General features: G+C 30.7%; 1 protein-coding gene across 1 annotated transcript in view; it reads right to left on the bottom strand.

Annotated features, from left to right (window-relative positions):
- LOC129228297 (ras-related protein Rap-1b) overlaps positions 1–23,898 on the bottom strand; it is a 43,738-nt gene that overhangs the window by 2,524 nt on the left and 17,316 nt on the right. Inside the window, exons 5-7 of the mRNA XM_054862977.1 lie at positions 22,936–23,076; positions 17,504–17,647; positions 4,927–5,020 (exon numbers count right to left, since the gene is read on the bottom strand). Of these exons, the coding sequence (XP_054718952.1) occupies positions 4,931–5,020; positions 17,504–17,647; positions 22,936–23,076 (375 nt within the window). The 3' untranslated portion in view covers positions 4,927–4,930. The remainder of the gene's footprint in view (positions 1–4,926; positions 5,021–17,503; positions 17,648–22,935; positions 23,077–23,898) is intronic.

The raw sequence follows: 23,898 nt of genomic DNA, 5'->3' as shown, positions 1-23,898 counted from the left end.
CCTGACAAAGGGGGTCAACTTACAAAAGTGGTCAACTTTACAGGTTTTAGTGTATACTCGAAAGAAAATTAAAGAGAACGTGAAGAAATATTACTTGTAACACAAAGTAAACCTGAAAAATGAAATGTTCAGTAGCCTCTTAATACCAGGGTTCATACTCTATTTGGATGAAAAAATTCCATGACTTTTCCAAGACTTTTTCATGACTTCAATGAAAATTTTCATGACCACGTTACACGAAGCGAATAGCACTATTTATTCTCAAACTTTGTAATATATGGAAATGAGCATTAGCAAAACGTCGATATGAATGCCACAGCCTCATTATAGCACTTACTTGTAATGGAAAAAATGCAAGAGCACACTTAAAAAATTAAACTATTCTTATTTGTCTTCATCACATAAATTTAAGTAAAGTAAAAATGCAGTGAAGCGAATATGATGATGCTTAAATGCCTGACATTTTTTAAAAACAGGCAGAATGATATTGAATGGGACAAAGGTTGAATGAGTCATCACTAAGTTTCAATAAATTTGCTTCAAAAGTTACCTTTTAGTGTCAACAGTGCCTTTAATCATCCACGTAACTTGACAGTATTTTGGTTCTTTAAAGTAAAGCCACATAGTTTAGTTCTCTCTCTTTGTTTCTAAACCAGATCTTTTTTTAAAAAACCATTCAGTAATGAATCAATCTTCTGATTCAAAAGTATATTTGTTTTATTTACAAATTTGCATATTTTCAAATGTATATAAATTAATAGGTTCAGAAATTCCAGAACATGTTTAATTCCCGATATTGAATGTAGCAGTGGGTCGCATGGATTAGTTTTTGCATGCCGTATGTTGGGCACTACTGTTTTAGAACATTAGAATTCTTCTTTTTCTGTATTCTATCGCCTGACTTAAGATCTTTATTTTCTTAAACATTCAACAAATTAAGTTAAATTTTGATAAATTTAATAATAAAGTCCTTAAGAGTGATGGAATCAAACTTGCATGCAATTGAATTGCTTTTTTTTTTTTTGAGTGGGAGTGGCAAAACTAAGAACGTGAAATTTTGCTACTACAGAATATGAAACAAAAGAAGTGTTGAAAATAACAGAAAATTCAAAATAAGTGATGTCTAGGCAGTAAAATCACATCGCAAAAATGGCAAGCGGCTGTGACAGAAGTGGATGCAATGAGATTTCAAAATTCAGATTTAATTTTCGGATCGTTCAATTTTCCGCTTTTAATAGCTTTTATGTGTTATACTGTTAAATAACTCAAGATTTCTACTGCTCCTTTAGCTCCTGTTCCTTTCTCTTTGTCCAGGAAATTTTTCCATGACTAGACATAAATTCCCATGACTTTCAATGAAAATTTCAATTTTCCATGACTTTTCCAGGTCTGAAATTCTGTTATTTTTTTTTTCATGACTTTCCAGGATTTCCATGACCCGTACGAACCCTGTAATACTCAGAACATTGCTTTTTTATGAAATCAATGAACATCAGCTTATAATACCTGTTGCTGCACTCAATCATGCATATTAGCATAATACGACAGAAAATTATGAAAAAGAAACTGGCAAACATATGCAATAATATTTTCAGTAAACATGGTAAAATAATTATAAGGTTTTATTTTTCTTTAAACACTTATTTTACATATACTTCAGTTATGGAGGTGAGTAAATGCACATAAAATGCATTTTTGTTACTTCTATCAGCATTGATTTTTACCAATTCAGCCACATTTTTTAAGCTTGTCTTAGAAAACAAAAATGTATTTCCAGGACGATGAAGACCACTTTTTTACCATTGTTCTACAAATAGAAAAGACCGATCCAATTCCAGAACTACACTGACTGCTAACTTGGGTGAGAGAAATAATTTAGACTTTGCTGCAGTTTCTCTCTCTCTCTCTCTCTTTTATTTTTATAAACACAACAAGTAGTACACAATTATATTTAAGACCAGTTGGCTTCTCTGAAGATAACAAGAAATCATAATAGTTATTTGAGCAAATAATTATTTTTGCTTATGTATATTATTTTTTACTTTAGTTTTTAATCTTTTAATACATAGTTCTGACTATTCATCTATTCTATTGATCACATGGATTTAACTCTTAATGTATTAAGCTTTTTTGAAATATATGTATTCAAAATAGACTGGTTTTCAGGCCCCAAAACTGGAAACCGTGTTAGCAGTTCAATGTGTCATTAGAGATCGATCAAGTGAAGGGGAGTCCCTAAGCGGTAAATATTTTGCGGCCCTTCAAACTTTAATAAAAAATAGAAGTTTCAATAAAACAAAAAATACAGTGTAAACAGAAATTAAAAGCAATATTATCAATTATTTTTTTTAGTGTCTATGCGGTTTAACATCTCCTGCTCTATGTATAAAATAGCCAAGTTATTCAGTCTCTCTTCTTTCATTTTATTTCGTAAATAATTTTTTACTCTTTTGAAAACTGAAAAGCATTGTTTCACCAGATGCTTTCATCAATGGAATTGTTTAAAAAAATTTAAAAAATGTTTCCATGTTTGGAAAGGTACAAAACATTCTTTTAGCTGCTTGATAAATGTTGTAACAAGAGAGACCTAATATGTCTGGATTTTCTGGTGTTGCTTTGAAGGCATCCTTGTTTTCTGGGAGAAACATAATAAAATGATCAAATTCATTTTCCGAATTGCAGGCATCTGTATCATTTCTGTACGAATCCTTCAAACATTTTATTGATGCTTTTCCTTCTTCTGATATCATGTTTCGATCAAAGGAGATTCAAAATGGCTCAAGCACTGCTTCATATTTTTGAGCTAATAGAGATAACTATGCCATTGTGCTATCGCATATCACTAGAAAAGGCTTTATCTATGGAAATTTCCCAAGGGTCATGGAGCAAATTTCCGGCTCCCCCCCCGCCAGAAGCGCCATCCACCGCCTGATGAGACAAAAATCCTTTTTAAAGTATATTCTATAAAAATTTTAATGGTGTAGTCTACCTGATATGAGCCACCAACCCCCTCCTCCCAGCTGAGGTCAACACTCTTGCTTTAACTATAATTATTAGAATAAATTGCTGAAATATTTAACAAAATGGTCAATTGCTGCCCTATGCAAAAATTTTAACTAGGAATGCATGTCCCAAGAGGAAAGGCAAACCCGCACCCTCTCCCAGAAAATGTGCCTCCTAAAATTGAGAGTAAAATCTTTTAAAATACCTTCTCTCAAAAATTTCGATAGTGCAGTCCACATCATGATTAAGTGTTTGTGTGTAGTCTTCTATTCTAGCTAGGGTTATGGGGGGTGGGGGGGGGGGTTAGAATGTTTTCCCCACACAACTACTCTTGATTTCCTTCCAGTCAGCCAATTTCTAACCCAAAGTAAAGTTTTTCCTCCTATTCCTATATCAGCTAGTTTGCTGAGAATAACAACATGCGGTACCTTATCAAAAGCTTTTTCAAAATCCATGTAAACAACATCCACACATTTTTTGTTATCTGAAGTCAAGGGCGTAGAGGGCAAGCAAGGGAGTAGATAGCTTGTCATAGAAATGCAATAAATTAGTAGCACACGAGATACCTTTCCTGAACCCATACTGCAAACTGGTCAACAGACTATTAGTTTCTAAGAAATTAATAATCTTAATTTTGATTTTTTATCTTTGGTTTATAAGATTTTTGATCTTGTTTCAAAAATCTTATAAACCAAAGTCAGACTTACAGGTCTATAAGTATAAAAATTAAACATTACATAAGTTATGTACACTGCATGCTAATGTCATAAAAAATAGGAAAATTACTACCTTAGTAAGGTTGTGGCCATTGAAGAGGCTGTAATGAGCAAGGGAGTAGATAGCTTTAAAAGGATTACTGATCTTCATTGAGGACTAACAAATTGATTAGGATCAGCCTAGCTGGGCCCAGAGCCTGTTGCTGGTCATTACATTTGTATTTGTGTTTCAGGAACACATTTCATTTCATGGTAACATTTTCTTTATTAATATCAATAGGGTTTTTTCTTCATATGTTTTTTTTATATTTTGAGACAACAACTTTTTGAAACTTTTTATTTATACCTTTTAATTTTATGAATGCATTTATTATGGGCAATGAAACTTCTATATGGCAGATAAAAGTCTTAAAATTTACTGCTGATGCGATTGTTTTTGTAAATGCTATAACATGCATTATAATTTATTAATATTCATTTGTTTTTTGCACACACTTACATAATCTTTAACCAATCTTATTTTTTTCATTTTCACTTTGAAATATCTTACAGTCAATTGTTTATATACATATTTATGTATCTTATTTTGACATTCAAATATTACTTCAGTGGGAAGAATTTATATAGTATTTATTTATTATTTTTAAACTTTGAATATTTAACTAAGAACTTTCAATTTACTAAAAAAGTGGACAAGATAAGCAAAATAACATTGTCCATAGAAGACATAAATATTTCAAAATGATTTTAAAAAATAAAAGCAAAAATAGCATATTCAAAAAACTTATAATTTGAATTGGTTCAACATAATTATACATTGAAAGTAATTTCAGAAATTCAATTTCAGAGTTTTGCACTGCATCAATGCTTTTCTTTTACATCAAAATGCACAATGTTTTATAACCTTTTAAGCATGAAGGAATAGAGAACAGAAGGTGATGATTAAATAGCAGTCTCCTTCTATTTTTATCAGTTTTAGAGAAGTCCCCCCCCCCCAAAAAAAAAAAAAAATTACAATTATCATTGAATACTAATAGTACTTGCCCACAACTTCTAATTTCCATGGTTTTCAAATTTAGTCTATTTTTTAAAATTATGTCTGACAACATTAAAACTATGTATGGATAAACTATGCAATAAAACAAATTAGCATATTTCTGGACAAATAGCAAAATAACTTTTCCGAACAAGAATAAAACATAATTACCTATTTACAAAAGTGAACATGTCTTTTTCTTTTTTGAAAGTGGCTTTTTATCGGGATTTTTTCTATTAATTTGCCGAACCAAGTCGTAGAAAATCTGGAAAAAAGATTTCACGATTAGAAAAGATACAGAATTTCAAAAAATTCAAATATCATTCCTCTCAAAAATTTTGACGCCTTTCAACAGTTCAATTCCCTTTATTTACAAAAAATCAAAATCAGTATGGCAAATGTTCTGTATTACTACATATTTCAGACATGACAGCAAAAAGACATGAACAAGTCAGAAAATAAGCATAACAACCAAACTGTGCATAACAAAAATGTAAACACACATTTCAGTGAATGAAAAGCTTGTATATTTTTTTTAATTAAGGTGAGAATTTACTGTATAAAGATAAGTATTTAAAACCTGAAACAGAGCCATATTATATCCCCCTTCTCTTTTTTATATAACAGTTTCATATAGCAATAAAAATGTTTTTACTATTACGTACCAAATGTTTTTTAAAGATATTAACTTCTGAAAGTAAAATTGTGTTTGAGAATTTACTTACTGGTCAAATTAATACCTTTCAGATTCGAAAGAAAGAACTCCCAGAAATGCCATACACATAATAAATTATGTGAAAATTATAACGAATCCAAACTTGTGAACAAAGTAACTTTAAAGAAAAAACAAAGAATTTTTAAAAAGAAAGAAAAAAAAAGTGAAAAAAAAAATAAATAAAAAAACTACCATTAGTACTAGTCAAATCAGTGGAAGCCCGGAAATTTTGGGGGAAAATCTAGTTTTTTTTGGGGGGTTTTCTCCCTTTTTGAGAAGATAATTTCCACTTGAGACGAATTTAATTTTTGAAATTTCTTTCACAAAATTATGTATTCAGAAATTTATAATACAGTTGAATTCTCTTAATATGATCATGTTTAATACGAAATCACGGCTAAACCGAACATTTTGTTCGTTAAGTTTGATTTGCTATCTAATTAGATTAAAAATTTCAGTTATGATACATACTTTAAACTAAAAATCTTTGCTAAGACAAACAAAAATTTCTGTGCTCTTTACTTAAAATGTTCATGGTTGAGTATTGTAATTTTCTTTTTCAGAAATTAGTTATTTTTCTAGGTGGTAGAAGTCCTATTGTGTACTGAAAAGAAAATATTAACTATTTTGTATCGAAAATAAAGCCCGCACATTTATTTACCAGTGGACACTTCAATTTGCTCAGAGAACTGTTCATCTTCCATTGTGGATTACAATCTATGCGGCGATTGTTGATTATCATCTTCTTTTTTTAATATTTTCCAAAAACTATTTATAAGAAATAACTGATTTTTTTTCTAAATGTACTAATAGTTAGATCAGTGTGTGTGTGTATTATTAGTATTGTTTTTTAAACATAGGTAAGCATTATTTTGTTTTTTCACAGTATCAATCATTCATGGTTGTTACGAATAATGGCTAATACCAACAAATTTGAAGAGTTCAACTGTATTTACATTCCATCGTTTTTTTTTTTTTTTTCTGCTCAAATATTTTTCAATATGTGTTCAATATTCCAGATGAAAACACTACTTTTACAATGCAAGCTGCAAGATAAATTTACATGCACACCATAGCATTATTTACTATGTTTTGCATCATTGCATAACTTACAGGAAAAAAAGGAAAATGGGGGAAAATGCAAAAGAGTTTTATATATACACTAGCAGTACCTGCATGGCGATGCCCGTGCTAAGAATTTAAAGGAAGTCCGTTGAATAAAAAAATCCAAAATCTGTTTCAAAATTAACAGAAATTTTACATCTCCAATAATCATAATACATCATGTTATTCACATAATAATAACACAAATATCATGCATATATAATCAAGTACCTGATACTAAATAACTTAATATTAAGAGCTTGTTACTACATCAATTTAAAAGTATTCTTCAAGCAGCTGTACAAGACTCCTAATCATAAAACGACGGTTGCAAGCTGTTATGATTTATTTCAAAGAAGCTTTGAAAATAATAGATAATTGCTGTCAATTTATATATCAACTAGTGGTACCCGCACGGCTTTGCCTGTAGTTGAAAATTAGAAAGTCATTCGATTCGCCTGTATATTTACAAGTAATGAATGACGAATTTCACACCAATTGGCTATGTTCATTCGCTCTCACATTCCACGTCATGATAATTTCATAATTTGCTTGTCCATCTTATGATGGTTTTGCTCCAGAAAATGTTCTTAAAATTGAAATAGAAAAAGAAAACAATCGAATTTTCGAAAAATCGCTTCGAGGTGCACAACCCTATGCTACAAACTAACTTTGTGCCAAATTTCATGAAAATCGGCTGAACGGTCTAAGCGCTTTGTGCGTCACAGAGGTCCAGACATTCTCCAGACACAGAGATTTTGAGCTTTATTATTAGTAAAGAAATTAAAAGCAATAAATGAAAATTTAAAAGCAAAATTTTATAGAAAACAAGTCTATGTTTATGTACAGTTGAATTACTTCTTATGAATATTTAATCAATATCAATTACTAAAATTACTCTAATTAAAACATAATCAAAGACAAGTAGTTTCTCCATAGAAAATAACTGAACATTCATCAAGATAAGTACCCTATTACCCCAGAATGCAGCATGCAGGAAATAAGTGAGGTTGACCAACAAGCCGGAAACTTTGAATTTTTCGACATGCGAGCTAAATTGAGATTTATTTTGAAAGGGATCATAGTAACAAAGCAATCATAGTAATTTTGGTTTATATATATACAGGGTGTTCCGTTTTAACCTGCAAAAAACCTCTATTTTCGCAACCGTTAGTCCTAGATGCATACTTCCAATTGCAAAAATGTTCAAAATCAGATGCGGAGTTAAGATATTAAAAATTTGATTCAACTTTCAATATGATTACTATTAATATTGATGTTGTAAGGCATTGAATTTTTGTAAAAATGGGTTTTGTATTTAATCATTTACTGGGGATATTACATGAAATTTACTGTTTTCCCTCATAACTTTTTGAAACTAAGTTTTTTAGATATAAATTACAACCTATGTTACTTCCTGATAATGTAGCTATCTGGTGTGAAAAAATAGTTAAAATCTGTTCAATAGTTTTGAAGTTTACTCCGCACATTCTTACATACAGAAGTAACCATTTACGTATATAGATGAGGATAAAAATCATAAGAAAGCAATAAATGTCATGCTTGCTCCAGAGAAGCCTTCTTTTAATATTGATGTTGTAAGGCATTGAATTTTTGTAACAATGGGTTCTGTATTTAATCATTAAACATGGAAAATTTCATAAATTTTCATCATAACAATCATCATAAATTTTTGAAACAAAGTTTTTTTTAGATATAAATTATAGCCTATGTAGCTCCCAGCTCCCTGATAATATAGCTATCTATGGTGAAAAAATGGTTAAAATCGGTCCAGAAGTTTTGAAGATTACCCCGGACATACATACATAAATACAGAAGTAGCCATTTATGTATACAGATTAATACCAGTCATTTTATATGCAAAATTAACTGCAACTTCTACTTAGAAGTTATAGATATAAGATGTGTAATGTTCTTACCACAAGCTTTTTCTTATTACAAGTTAGTCATTAAAGCCTTTGATTTAAAAAAAAGTTAAAGGGAAGTGTGCACAACATTTTTTAATCTACGACATAGAGCACATTTTCAAGATCAATTTCTCAAAATCTTGAAGTACTAGCAGCAAAATATTACTTTTAGGGTATAATTAAACAAACATATGAGGGGTGACCAGGAGTGATGGTGAACTCAAGTAAAATTTTCGGACGCTCCATATCATAAGGAATATTCATTTGCATATCCTAAGTGAGCATTTTATTCTTTATTCCCTGGTTGAATCTAAATTAATATATATATATATATATATATATATATATATATATATATATATATATATATATATATATATATATATATATATATATTATTAAAGATTCATGGGGTCACTTTCTACCTGCCTAATTACTCTGCAAAAAAAATTATGTACGAAAAGTTTATTGGTCAACAGTTAAGACGCAGATGGACTAAAATGGAGTATTGGCTGTACCTGCAAGAAGTTTTGAAAACATCTTTTATCTTTTAAACGATAAGATGTTTCCAAAAGAAAAAAAAGAATATTAAATATTTGAATGCTTTTTTTGCAGCTAAAATCTAGTATTGTATAAAAAAAAAGTAACTATTATAAAAAATTTAAAAACTAAAGTGTAAGAAAATTTAAAAAGTAAATTGTAAAAAAAAAAAAAAACAATTTACGTGCTAGATAGCAAGTTTCCAAAAATAAAACTCAACAGCTGAAAAAATTAATTGAAGGGCTAGATAATTGTAGAAGAACACAAAAATTATTATCTTCAAAATAGAACAAAATATTTTGAAATGAAAAGTATTTAAGATCTCTTTCAGATGAAGTGGTTAGTTGAATCAACTTTGCCAAATGGCATATCAGTATTATGTTAAGAGCCCAAGGAAACAAGTGTATTTCTTGTGTTTTCTTTCCTTCAAAAAAAATCAGAAAAAGAACAAAAAATAGGGATTAATCCAGTATTACAAAATTGGGAAACCAGCACTTTTTTACAACTACAGTGAAACTTCGATAAGTCGAACTTCGATGAGCTCGAAAACTTCGACAAGCCGAAGTGGTTATTAATTGGTTATTAATTCCCGTCCAACTGAACGGAGAATGCATGTTAATTATCTTCGATAAACCAAATTTCGTTGAGTCGAAATATTCGATGAGCCGAATTTTTCCCCCTGACCTTGTCAAATTTTCCATGCTAATGTAACTCTATAAGTCGAAATCGTTTTTTTTTCTTCTAGTATGAACAAAAAAAAAAAAGCTGGCGCCACTGCATTGCATCAAAAGGCGTCTAGACCAAGTAGATCTAATAAATAGGAATTCGATATTTTGTAGGTAACCTTGTAAATGTTTTATCTTTTTTTTTCCTAAAGGTATTGCTTGCTTCATTTTTTTTTTCTTAAAAAGAAAAACCTGCACAGGGGGAAACCAAAGCTCTTACTTTGCGGAGTCCGAGACAGAAAAAAATAGAGAAAGGGGGGGGGGAGGCGGTACATTTAGGACTGAAATATCCACTTTTGGGGAAAAAAGGTCGGGCGGGGACAGTTGTCTCGACAGAAGGGATTCTTTCTCGAATTAGCGTTTTGTTCTACAAAGCTGTAAGGTCGTTCTAAAATTTGCTGTTTTTCTTTATGTGTTAAAGAAAGCGTGTGATTGAGGGGCTATCTCGCTTATCCCTCAAAGTTTAGACCTTAAAAAAATGGCTAAGAGAAAACTTAAAATTTTAAATTTGCAAGAAAAAGTTGAGCTGATCAAAGAAGTCGATTTAGGCATTGCAAAAAAGAAGGACATTGCATTGAAGTTTGGTGTGCCTCCAAGTACGCTTTCAACAATTTTAAAAAACCGAAATGTCTACCTCCAAGCGGTTGCTGACGAAAAATTTAATGCAAAAAGAAAACGCCTTAAAGATGGAAGGTATCCAGAGCTTGAAGAGGCCTTAGTAAAGTGGATGCTAGTAGCGAGAGAGAAAAATGTTCCGTTATCTGGACCAATCATACGTGAAAAAGCAGAAACTTTCGCAAAAAATATCGGCATTTCAAATTTTGAAGCTAGCGCAGGTTGGCTAGACAAATTTAAAACTCGACACAATATTGTGTACCGAACCATTTGTGGCGAAAGCGCAGTAGTGGATGAAAAAATTTGCAAAGAATGGAAAGAAAAAGTATTAAAAACTATTCTAATGTAGTACAATGAAAATTATATTTTTAATGCAGATGAGACAGGACTTTTTTTCAAATGTCTCCCTGACAAAACTTTTACTATAAAAGGTGACACATGTTCGGGTGGAAAGCGGAGCAAAGAACGCATAACTGTTATGGTAGCAAGCAATATGTCAGGCACGGAGAAGCTGCCTTTGCTTGTTATCGGTAAGGCTAAGAAGCCGAGATGCTTTAACAGCGTCAAGTCTTTGCCAGTCGATTACACAAGCAATAGTAAAGCCTGGATGTCTTCAGAGGTGTTCAATTCTTGGCTTAAAAAAATAGATAATAAATTTATCTCAGCTGGAAGAAAAATTGTAATGTTTATTGATAATTGCCCTGCACATCCCAAGGCAGCGGCAAATAACTTAACTGCAATTAAATTGGAATTTCTTCCTCCGAACACAACTTCTATCATGCAGCCTATGGATCAGGGCATCATAAAAAATTTAGAGGTTCACTACAGAAAACGTGTTGTATTAAAAATTCTACAGTGTCTGGAAGAGAATTCGGTTCCTTGCATTACTCTGCTCAACAGTCTCCGGGAACTGCGGAAAGCATGGGGTGATGTTACACAACAGACAATTGTTAACTGTTTTAAAAAGGCTGGTTTTGTAAAAGATACATCTTGTTTGGAGCTAGATAATGAATACGAAGAAGACGAAAATATGGACGATATAAATTTTCAAAGTGAGTGCAGTGTTTTACAAAATAAAATGAACATTCCTACCGACAGAGATTTTATGGATTTTGTGTCAGTTGATGACGGAGTTTTAGTGACTGAATACCCGACAGATGAAGAAATTTTATCAAGCATAACGGAAAAAAGCAAAAAAGATTCTGGTGATGAAGAGGTAGAAGTATTTGAGCCAGTGATAAAATTACCTTCGATTCAAGATGCAAAACGAGCAGCAGATATATTGCGCATTTTTGTAGAATCGCGTCCGAATGTTCCAGACTCTCTCTTTGACGCATTAAAAGTATCCGAAGATTATTTAGTGAAAGAACAAATATCCGTGCAAAAGCAATGTTTGATTACAGATTTTTTTAAAAAATGATACCTATGTCTTTTTTGGTAAGTTAAAAAGTTGTTCATTATGCATACAAATTTAAATTTGTTTTTCAACCTACATAAATTCTTTAATTTTTACAATTATATGTTAATTATGTCATGTATGTATATAGTATCACTGGTACATCATTTTATCACTTTTTTGAGCATATTATAAATTTTTTGAGTTTTAGTGGTATCATTTTCTTTTTCTTCTATAGTTTTGGTTTTGTTTTCGATTAGTCGAATTTTCGATAACTCGAATTTTTTTCGCGTTCACTGCAACTTCGAGTAATCGAAGTTTCACTGTATGTCCACTATTACTTTGCCCAAGGGGAAATGCTTCAATATGGCAAAGAAAAAAGCTTGTTGAAACGTCCAAAAAAAGTTACGTTCATTTTTTAATGTGAATTTTAAATTTTGGGTCATTCCATCGTGACGAACGTAACATTCAGATTTTGTTTTGTTGCACATCAAAAGTTTTGAAGGTTTAATAATCATTTTACTTGTGGTTTCTCCAAATTCTGTGAAAGAATAAAACTTCTGTGTAATATTTCATACAAGAAAACACAGTAAAAATCAGATAAATTGGTTTTCAAAACTAAATTACTATACTGTGACGAACGAAATATTTTCGCAACCTTCAACATTTACATCAAATTTAGCTATCAATTTCTCTAAAGTTTTGGTAGATATTCTTGTAAAAACAATGTATTGCATTATTTTTAATCTTAAACTTCATTTTTCATGCAGAATAATTCTCATTTTTGCTTATAATGTAATAGAAATGAATATTGATTCAAAATATGATGTGTGACAAGCACAACTCTGAAAATGGAACATTTTGGGAAAAGACTTATTTAGTTTTTTGGACTTGATAAGTAAGCACTTATACCTTGTCTTAAAATTAATATTTCTATGAACAAATTTTATTGTTTTCTCCTTTGTTTTGAAGTGAAACTTTTTATGCAAGTGCTTTGAATTTCTGATCCCCAACCTTTTTGTGTGACGGAAGTGACATAGTTGTTTTTTAATTGTTGCCAAAAACAAGGCAATATGATAGTCATTTTAAGTTAGTTTTGTAAATAAATTTAACAAGTTAATTTCAAAGCTAAACTTAAACAAGCATATATTTGTGGATTTTGGGAATTTAAAACGTTTCCAATAATGCAGGTTCGAAGATTTCTTTGATTCAAGTCGCCAGTTTAAAAGTGTAATCCACATTGCTAAGGTTCAACCTTGAGTTTAGTTTGATAACTTTTATTAAAAAATTCAACTTTATAACTACTATTATTTTTCATTGTTTTTAGCAGTAATTAAAAAGCAGATTTCGAGTGATGTTTAGTTTTCTCATTGTTTACAATTCTATATTTTCTTTGTCAAAATATAAAACTCTTGTGAATATGCCTAAGTCAGGCGCATAAATAAGAAGAGCTTGGCGTGAGAGAAAACTTGCAAGTGAACTGACAGTTTAGAAAGTTAAAAAAAAAAAAAAGATAAAAGATTCATCACTATCGTGGGTCTTTACGACATTTGTGTTCTATCACGCACAAGCAGAACCAGTTTTTCCAGATAACTAACTACCAAGAACTGTAATTCTTTTCAAAAAAAAAAAAAAAAATCAAGTGTAAGGATTGTTTCACCAAGAAGGCTTCTTTCTAGGAACTTTTTTCACCTTCATTTCTGCCACCGTAATTCCAATATTATTATTATTTAGCAGAATGGCACATTATTTTTGCAGCTTTTAATAACTTTAAACATCATTTATATTTTTAAAAAAAGATAACGATAATTAACAAATTAATTTTAAGAGGCGTTAGTATTTCACTCTTAAAGTTGGTCATGGTAACACAATCTTCGATTTGTCATAAAGGAATATATTTTCCATATTTTGGATTTAGGTGTTTCGTGTTAAGAATAATTGCCTAGCTTTAAAAAAAAAGCCTCAGTATTTGCAGTAAAACTTCAGTAATGTATTTTTTAAAGAACATAAATTATGTCCATAAATTGAATACATATAAATTTACTTACCTTCTTTCCCAGATTATAAGTTTTTAAAGAAAGATAAAAAATTAAATTTAAGTTAAATATTACTATTATTTCGTTAACTTAAAACATGGAAGTTCTTGAATGTTTGAATTGAATTAAATTTTAAAGAAAACTTTCACATTTTAAAAGTTGTAATATTTTTCATTCAAGTATTGATCCTACTAACAAATCGTGGCTTTACTTGCATTTCTATTTCTTTAATAATGATTACATTCTGAAACTTTTATTTTAACTTTTTCCAGCTAGTGAAAAAATTTAAAAATCAATATAACTAGTGAACTGAAAAAATAAATAAGTCTAAGGATATTAGATAAGATTTGATTGTTTGAAACTATTTTTTCTCAGTTACTTAAAATGTACTGCAACAAATACTTAAAATGTACTTTACTTGATTTTTTTAAATGTAAAGACTTTCTGAAATGACACAGATTCAAAAATAATCAACAAAAGGTGAGGGTTCAGAATTCAAAACAGAAACTGAAAATGGTAACAAACAGTTAGAAACAGACAGCTGTAAGATGAATATACAGGGTTAGCAAAAAAGAATATCCCAGTTTTAAAAATTTGTACTACTACATTTACCACTTTAAATGATACATAAAAATAAAGCTGAACTGTTTTTTTTACGTAAGTAACTACCTAAACGTGCTCGTACTGCAAATAGCGCAGCCAGAAATTCCTTCCAGAAGGGTTTCTTAGGTAACAACAGTCCTTACACACAGTATTCATTACTGTATTAGAATTGGCCCCAAGGTTAAAACCAAGACCTATGGGGAGTTGTTTTTACCTCCCGAATGGTGCACACATTGAACATTTGCGAGTGGAAAAAACCTTTCACTGTTTATCTATATTTTTATGTATCATTCATAGTGCTAAATGTAATAGTTAATAAACAAATTTTAAAACCGGGATATTCTTTTATGCTAACCCTATATATTTTTAAAGACAACAGGTGGTATAAAATTAACAAAATATTGGTCTTTGTCAGGCAGAAATAGTAAAGTAATAAATAAAGTAGCATTCTCTTTTAAACCAAAGCAAAAACTTTCGGTTAAGTTAATTTGGGCTGTGTTTAAAAAGCAGGTGACTGCATTAATTTTTTTTATGGCAATTTTTGTTCACTTTGATGGGATTAATTTTTCAATATTCCATAACACTTTTTTAAAAGACTTTCAAAAAAAAAAAAAAAAAAAAATAGATTCTTTGAATGGTTTTATATTCTTTCTTTCTTTGAACATGATCTTTATGGAATACTTTATTGAGTAAGCATCTATACTTATTTATATTTAGAAAAAAAAAAAAAACCTACATAATAGTTGCACAAGTGAAAACCTTCTATTAATGTTCTCATTGATACAGCTAAGGGGTTAAAATAGCACACATTATCTAAATAATTGGTTAAAAAATATTTCCATTACCAGACTTAGATAAAATGAAAAGGTTTCTGCAAACACAAATCCTAACTGGAAAATTTTCTACAAATAATTATTTTGCCTAACTCACCCTTGAATAAAAAATTAAATATTATATTCAGATATGAAAGAGACAAAAAAAAAAAGTGCTTTAAATCATTTAATTTTTTTTTTACAATAACATTGCTTATTTTTCACCAACTGAAAAAAACTGCCAAAACCATTACTTTTTTTACACATGTGATTTAAAAGGCTTTTGGAGAAAGGCTTTAACAGATATAAACTGGGATTCTTTTAAAAATTCCCTTTAAAAATATATATATATATATATATATATATATATATTTTATTTATTTATTTTTTAAAATCAATATTAGCAGTTTGAAAAAAAAATTTCTGCAGAGCCAAAAATCTTCTGCTTATGCCGTTCGCGCGTTCGTCTATATTATGCAACAGTGTCCATTACAATGTTGTCAAAACTGAACTGAATTCAATCAACTGGTTGACTGGTGTAGAGAAAGCAGTAGAGAAAGTTTAGCAATTTTTTATTAGTAGATTCAATTTCATGCAGTGAGAAGCAAAGGAACACAAGTAACAAAATTAAAAATTTGGAGATGACAAGTACACATAGTAGGGGAACCTTTCCTCTGTCTCGGGGCAAGAGATAGTACTAGAAGTCCTAGTAGGTGTGATATACAGTATGAATTGGAGAAACTTTTCAATGAAACCCTACCAAGGACCTTATCTTTAAACGTGTTTTACTCAAAACGTGAAAATGTCCACTTATATCCCTTTGCTTCTCACTGTCTCATTTGTCAGAATGAAAATGTTAGCAGCAGATTTGACTGATGAGTTGATTGCAGTTGGTAAGGGTTCAGGCAATTTCTACACTTTTCTACCAGGTTATATTCTCTGATAACTCGGGTTACACTGCATATTTGAAAGTTGAATCAATTAAACCACCTTATATGAAGGAAGCTTAAATGATAGTACGATATGTAACTTCCAACAAATCATTTACTTAATTTAGATTAATTTCCACTAAATCAATAGTTTATGTGCTTATTCTTGAATTTAACTGGAAAGGACAATCAAGAAGTAGAGAGGTTTTAGATTTGCAGTACAAGATTCTACTGTTATTTGTGCTTTGTGACAGTCACAGACCAACAGCCACACTTTCCTTTGTGTCAATAACTTACATGTTTTTTTTTTTTTTTTTTTTTTTTGCAACGTTAAATGTTTGCCGAATTATTTATTTCTGTCATAAAAAAAAGTAATATTGTTAAAATAAATTATGCCTACTCTCATGCTTTATGGTATTCCTATGTAATTATATTTTTTTAAGCTATGGAAAAATCTAGACTAACAAGATTTTACTTATTATGCCTCATTCAAACTTATATAATTTTTGACTATGATTAATATTTTTTCAAAATTTGTAGTGTTATGGCAGACTAAATTTTTTGATAGCTTTAAATTTCTATTAATACTATGACTGAACATTTAATTTAACAACTTTTGGTAAGTCATTTGAGAAGTGTTACAAGTCTTAAGAAATAAGTCACTTTTTTAATAGTTGCGAATATTTAAGGAGCATATATTTTATAGGGGAGCATTGTGTTTTCTTTGCATTCATAGAAATCTCAAATTCAATCATTGATCTAAGGATCAGCAAGTACAAAATTTCACCATTCTATTCATGCAACCCGATAACATAGTAATAACTAATAAATAAAGAGACTTAAAAAATTATTGGAAAACTAACAAAAGGAGTCAAGGGCAGTTTTCAACTGACACATCCGAGCATTGGGGAGGGGAAGGAAATAGAAAGCACAGCTTTTTATATGCCATGGAATGTTAGAAACAAAATACAATCTGTGTTACTTTTAGATGCAGAAAAAATTATGGTCGAAACGACATGATGTAATGCAGCATAAAACTTATCTTTTTTTAAAAAGAATTTTTGTTTTGCAAAAGAAATTTCAGCATTGCCCGAAAAAAGCAAAAAGTTTTAAAAAGGTACAATCTCTAAAACTCTTTGGATAGAAAAATGGGAAGAAAATTTTGTTTCATCGGCCATTACAGTTTAAGTTTTTCTAAATTCTATGGTACCAAAGTAACATACTACTGCTGGTTCAAGCAAAACAAGTGCACACTGCACAACCTTTTGAAAGTTAACAATTCAAAAATTCAAGTTTTTACAAAGTATAAAATATCTATTTTACAAATATCAAAAGATCAACTCACCTCAGAGACATTGATTTTCGCCTTTGCCGAAGACTCCAGAAAAGCACAGTTGTTGAAAGATCTAGCCAGGTTGGCTCCTTGGTCTTTGCCTACGACCCTTTCGTCCTCTAGATCGCATTTGTTGCCAACCAGGATCATCGGGACCTTAAACAAAACAAAAAATTAACCACTGACCATAATGCTGCAAGCTAAGCGAAAAAGTCACATCTGCACTTCTGCAGCCGAGTTCAAAACTGCCGAATCTGCCATTTACAGTTTCTCGCCTCCATGTTTTGGATTCAGATGCACCTTTTTCAGAATTTTTTTTAAATGTTTCCCATTCACAAATGATCATAAAAAATTGTTTTTAGGTGAAATGCGCGGCAAAGTACTACATGGTAACCGTAACTCAATTTGGATAAAAAGTGAAAACATACCACTTTTGTGCTTAGCACAGCAGAATGCAGCCTGCTTTCTTAGGGTGATTAAACAATACACAGATCTTGCAGTTTTTATTTTTTTTATATACATCGAATTTTAACATTACTCAAAAATTGCTATTACGACACATGACACTGTCAGCTATTAAACTCTGAAAAAAAAAGATGTATGAGCTGTTTCTTCAAATGATTTGAGCCTGCCTTGACCGAATACAGTCAATTCGCGATAACTCGAATCTAAAGGGACCAACGAAAAACTTTCGACTTATCGGAAGTTCGACTTACCTCTAGTTTCAGTTTTCGACATTTTAATATTAAAAACCATCAAATATTTTAATTAATATGCACATATAACAGACAAAATTACAGAACTTAAGTTTTTAAGCACAATATGTAGTTTAACCAAAAATATTGAGAGAAAAAAATCAAAAGCATAGTTTTGATTTCGATACTGCTGGAACCACTTGAATAGAGCTGATTCTACTTCAGGAAAGGTGCACATCTTCATTTGTTTCCAATTCAGATTCATGGATTCAAGCGCTTTCGAAGTTTCTTTTTTTCTTTTAATATCAGTGGCAGAGTACTTGCTTAGACATCTTTAATAGTAAAAAAAAACTCACTCTGTCTCTCAGGTACTTATTAGCAAATGATCAAACTAAATACTGAAGAGGAATGCATCTTAACTGAGGTCAGCCTTTGAATAAAGGTACAATCAGCTGACGTGACAACTTGACAGCTTAGCAGCAAATTCGTAGTCTAGCAACAAAGTGTAAACAGTACAGTACAACAGAAGAAAACAAGCTAACTCATTTCCGCACGTGTAACTCCTTTATTGCACAATGTGCTCTTGCTTTATAGGTCTATTGTGCAGGAATTGCAAGTGAAGGTAAAATGATTTTTCTCTCATAGTCACTTGTTTCTTTTTTTTTTTTTTCGTTCTTTCGAAATAAATTTCGAGTCATCTTGGAAAAAAATTCGAGTTAAATGAAGTTAACTTTGAGATATTGAGAATAATTAGCATGGAATTAAAGACAAGGGGTCAGGACTTGATAAAAACTTCGAGTTATCGCGAATTGACTTGATGAAGGACAAATTTCAAAAGTATTTTAGTTGTTGTATATCTGAATTAATTCGAGTGTCCCTTTCCAATATTTTTTTGTCTTTGTTTTGATGTAATGAGTTGTTTTAAAATATTTTTGCTATCAAAAAAGATAATGACAACGATTTCCTTTTCAATGAGAAAGGGATATGCACATAAGACAGAGGGGGAAGTTTTAAGCTCCGGCCACTTGAAGTTTGACTGGAAAATAAATTTAAGAGTTTATTAAAACAAAAATCAACAATGCAAAATGCATTACGAATGCCCTTCTTTGGATACCAGAGACCTACTCTATGTTTTTAAAGAGAACTACACACAAAAGCAGCATATTTTCTTTTTCATCCATAATGTTTCTTGTAAATTCAGAGGATGGACTTGGAACAGGTTTTCTCCAGTCTCTTTTGACAGTTTATGCTTAAAAATAAACTTTGGTTAACAGAGAGTTTTGGATAAAAAGAGGTTCCGACAACCAAAGTTGTTCTGCATTTGACATTATTTACATACTAGAAAGTCGCCAGTCAAGGTATGACGGGTGAAAATTGCTTCTATTGCAGGGTTCATACACTTGTGGTTAAAAAAATTCCCCAACTTTTCCAAGTTACTTGCTTCATTCAAAATTAAATTTAAATAGTAATATTTTCAAAATGATTAAAATTGTTTAAAGTAGCAATGCGTAAGAACTGAAACTTCTGCCCTTAGATTTAAAAAAAAAATCTGATTTTTTTCTTTCTTTTCTCTGTCAAAATTTTAAGTTTTTTTTAAACATTTTGTTCAAAATCGTGTTAATTTGTTTACTACCTGTTGAAAACAGTACTTTCAACTTATTTTAGCGTTTCTTGGTTGTCACGTGTAATATTATAGCTTTTTGCTGTAGTTGCACAGCAATCTTTTAGCATACGCTTTTGGATTAATATTTCATTTTCTTATTTATAAAACATAAAACATATTGAGCAAAATACAAAGCTGATTTTAAGTATAAATATGATTAACTTGTTGCATCGATCGGCATACTATATTAATGCATAATAAAAAAACAACACCCGACGATCATAGGTCAATGCCAATAATTATTTCTTTCGCATGTTAAAGGACGCTTACATTTAAATTTAATTTTTATTTTCTAGAAAGTAATAGTTAATGTTTAAAAATACAAAACTTTTTGCACCATTTACGTTACTTTCAAAAGTTTACATTGATAAACATCCAACTCTGTTTTTGGAGGTTTAAGTCTACTGCCATCGTGCAAACGACCAAATATGGCGACTAAGTGAAAAATTTAAGATAAGTAGATTTTTGAAATTTGTCTTAAAAGTAGTTATAAAAAATCAATAATCCTTAAAAAACTACAACTGAGACAAAATAGTCAGTTTTTAGCACATAAGCATCTAAATCAATTAGAATAAAAAATGTTCGGAGGATAAAATTTTGCATTCTTCCAGAAAATTACGAATTATCTGGAAAAAAGGCACATTTTGAGTTTTTTTTCAATAGTTTGCATTGCACAGCCAATGCCATTTTTGGGAACTTAGGCACTTAAAAAGTCTTGTGTTCTTCCATCTTGGGAATAACCAAATATGGAGGATACGCTTAAAAATAAGAAAAAATTTGAATTTGTAGCATGAAAACAATTTTAAAATAAATCTTTATAAAACTACAACGGGGTTGTTTCCTTCAGTCAAACGTAGTACTTTTAGTCACTGAAATTGATAGAATAAGCAACAAAAAATTCTTTCATTTTCTCAACAGTTATTTTTTAATTAATTTCTTAAATTATACGATTTTTCAAACAAGGCGTGGTCTTAATGACGTCACAAATGATGCTGTGTGGCGCATCTTTGTAAGGAATTTCCACGTTATGATAATCAAGGAGCAAATTAAAATTGCGCTCTATGCTTGCTATCAACCATATCGTTGCCAATACACATGAGTAAAGATGTGAATTAAATATTTCGCTCTGTGAAGGGCATTTCATCAATTGTGATGTCATCGGAAAGAAATGTAAACAATGGAAGAGCACCGATTTAAGCAATTTTTAAAAAATATTATGACAAATTATTTTAAAAATAGATCCTATGTTTTTAAGCATGTTCTTTCAGAAAAAAATATTTTTAAAATTTTGGAAACGGTTCCATTAAGTTGAAGTTTTTAGCACATTTGCATCCAAGGCAATGAGGATAAGATTAAGTCTTAAGAACAAAATTTTTTATTCCTCAAGAAAATTATTTAAAATAATAATAATAATAAAAACTATTTGCAGCCTATTTTATGTTATTGTCATAAGTTTGCAAAGAAAGAAAACATTCAATTCTGCTTTGGAAACTCGGGCATTTAAGGATCATGTGTACTTCCATCTTGTGAATGACCAAAAATAGCGACTACGATTCACACGCAGCTAAAAAGACTTTCCGATAAAAAAAACCTATATTTTCCCAATCGACCCTCTTATCTTCAGGCTTGTGCTTCCGAAGCAGTAAATTGTCTTCTTCAATGCTGAATTGTCCGGTTCAAAATTGTTTCAAAATTTCTGTTCAACCGAGGATTTTTTTTCTTAACCTTATTTTCCTGGATAACTACTAATGCCATCTTTTGAAAATAAAATGAATCATTTAACAATGTTAATTTTAAAAACCATCTGCACAAAAAATGAGAAAAATAATTGTAGAGCATTAAAAATGCACTACAAAGTCTTTTAATGTAGCATTTGGACATAAAATCTCAAAATGTCAATTTTACAGTGAGGTGAAGGAAGATCAAAAAAATTGTCCGAAAATATTGAATTGTGATTTTGCAGAATTGTTACTATACACAAAATGCATGTTTTCCACATACAAGTTTATAAAAATAAAAAGTTTTTTCACTCCACCCTATTCATTTCATCAACTTTATGAAGAACATAGAATATACTTTAACAAAAAAATTATCAAGTTTTAAAAATTTCTAGGTAACATATTTAAATACCAAGGGTGCCCACCTAGGGGGGAGGGAGGTTAAGGGGTGTTTTTCTTTTTTTGGGGGGGGATCTGATATTTAGGAAGGGTGCATCCTTGCTTTTAGGGGGTGGGTACCCCTGTAAATACAGTAGTACCTCTGAATAGCAGACAGTTACAACACCGGAAGTTTTGTTCATTATTGGGAGGTGTCCGCTATTAGGGAGGATTACTTTAATAATTTTGCTTTTTGAGCTTTTTGCAATTAATAAAGCAAATTACAATATTAACTAAAAGTATGCTATTATCATTGTGCTCTAAAAGACTTATAATATCATAATTGTCTATTATTTACAATATAATTTATTTTCCAAGGGTCCCTAACCATTTTGCCTTCTATAAAGAACTAATGAAAATAAGGTAGGAGCAAATTTAAATAATTAAAGCATTCAGTTAAACAGGTTTTACCAGCTTTCTTGTAATCAAAATCTGTTTCTTGGTATTTATATTAAAAATTTAGCATGCATTTTTCTGAGTCTCCTATCCTTAATCAAAAAATCGCCAGTTATTCAGGCATCACCCCCCCCCCCCCCAATTAACAAATATTCTATTCCCGTTATCATCTGAAAAAAATGATCTAATACGTGCTGCTAGGATTGGAAACTATTTGGGAGGACAATGCATGACGATTGAGCTCCTTGACGGACGGATGTATCTTATGCAATATGTCCATTCAAATTTTAATTGCGTCAATGTTCTTTGTAAAGTTGATGCAATGAAACGAGGAATCCAAGCACATTGTAAGTCTATAGGGTATTTTGAGCAACAATTGGTACATCTGTTACAGTAGAATTGCTGCACCATATTAGGGTGCATGGGGGGGGGGGGGGGGAGATGGGAACAATATTTAAAAAGGCTGAAAGTTGTGGATACAGAATTGACTGTTGTAATGGTGTTGGATAAGCTGCAAGTGAGAATAGTACTCACATCATCAGTATCCTTGACTCTGAGAATCTGTTCCCGCAGGTCTTGAAGGTCATTGAAGGTAGATTGTGCTGTGATGGAATACACCAGGACAAATCCCTGGCCATTCTTCATGTATAAGTCACGCATTGCAGTGAATTGTTCCTATGAATAGAAAGAGTCACAGTTCCATTAAAACCAAATGCAATTCTCACAGAATAATTTGAATAAAGCAGCATTTGCACACTCTTGCTTTAAAAACGAAAGAATTAAAATAAATGGAGTCTTATTTTTTAATGAATTAGAATGTAATTATAATTATGAATTACTAAGTCATTCAGTTAATCAACCCCACAACAGTAAATTACCATGTTAGGACTGAAGAAGCACTGGCAACAAATTCCGTGCTTAATACGATTATTTTTATTACATGAGTCTAAACTCTTATTTGGAAGTTTCTCGGAAGCAACAAGTGCTTTTGCAGGCATTAATTGGAGATCTAACACTCTAAATGAATTATTTTGCATTAAAAAAAATAATTGAAACATCAAATTTATAAATATCAACGTGCACTCAAATACAATATACATATGTTTAATATAACTTTTCAGCAAATACCATTTACAGGTTTGGCATTTTTAAATACATTCTTAATTTTAGCAAATTTTAATGGAATGAATTATTCTCATTAGTTACTAAGGGATTTACTTGCTGCTTCATTTTTTATAGTTCAACAGTTATTTATTTATACACTAGGGTTCGCCCAGCGGTTGAAATTCGACCACATTCATTATTGAATATTTGGAAAAACGTATATGAATTTTCCTGCTTCTAACATACTTATATATTATTTCTGTAGCCTGTTTTTTGTTCCTACGCGAGATCTTCCTCAATTCTTGATCAATTTCTTGGATTTACACCTCATTTCAAAGCTTATCGTTCAGGCTAATGACGAAAAATAAGACCCATGGTCTAAAAATTTTTTTT

The sequence above is a fragment of the Uloborus diversus genome, chromosome 1, assembly GCF_026930045.1.
Source record: "Uloborus diversus isolate 005 chromosome 1, Udiv.v.3.1, whole genome shotgun sequence".
Classification (NCBI taxonomy): Eukaryota; Metazoa; Arthropoda; class Arachnida; order Araneae; family Uloboridae; genus Uloborus; species Uloborus diversus.
This window is presented reverse-complemented; position numbering and strand designations above follow the sequence as displayed.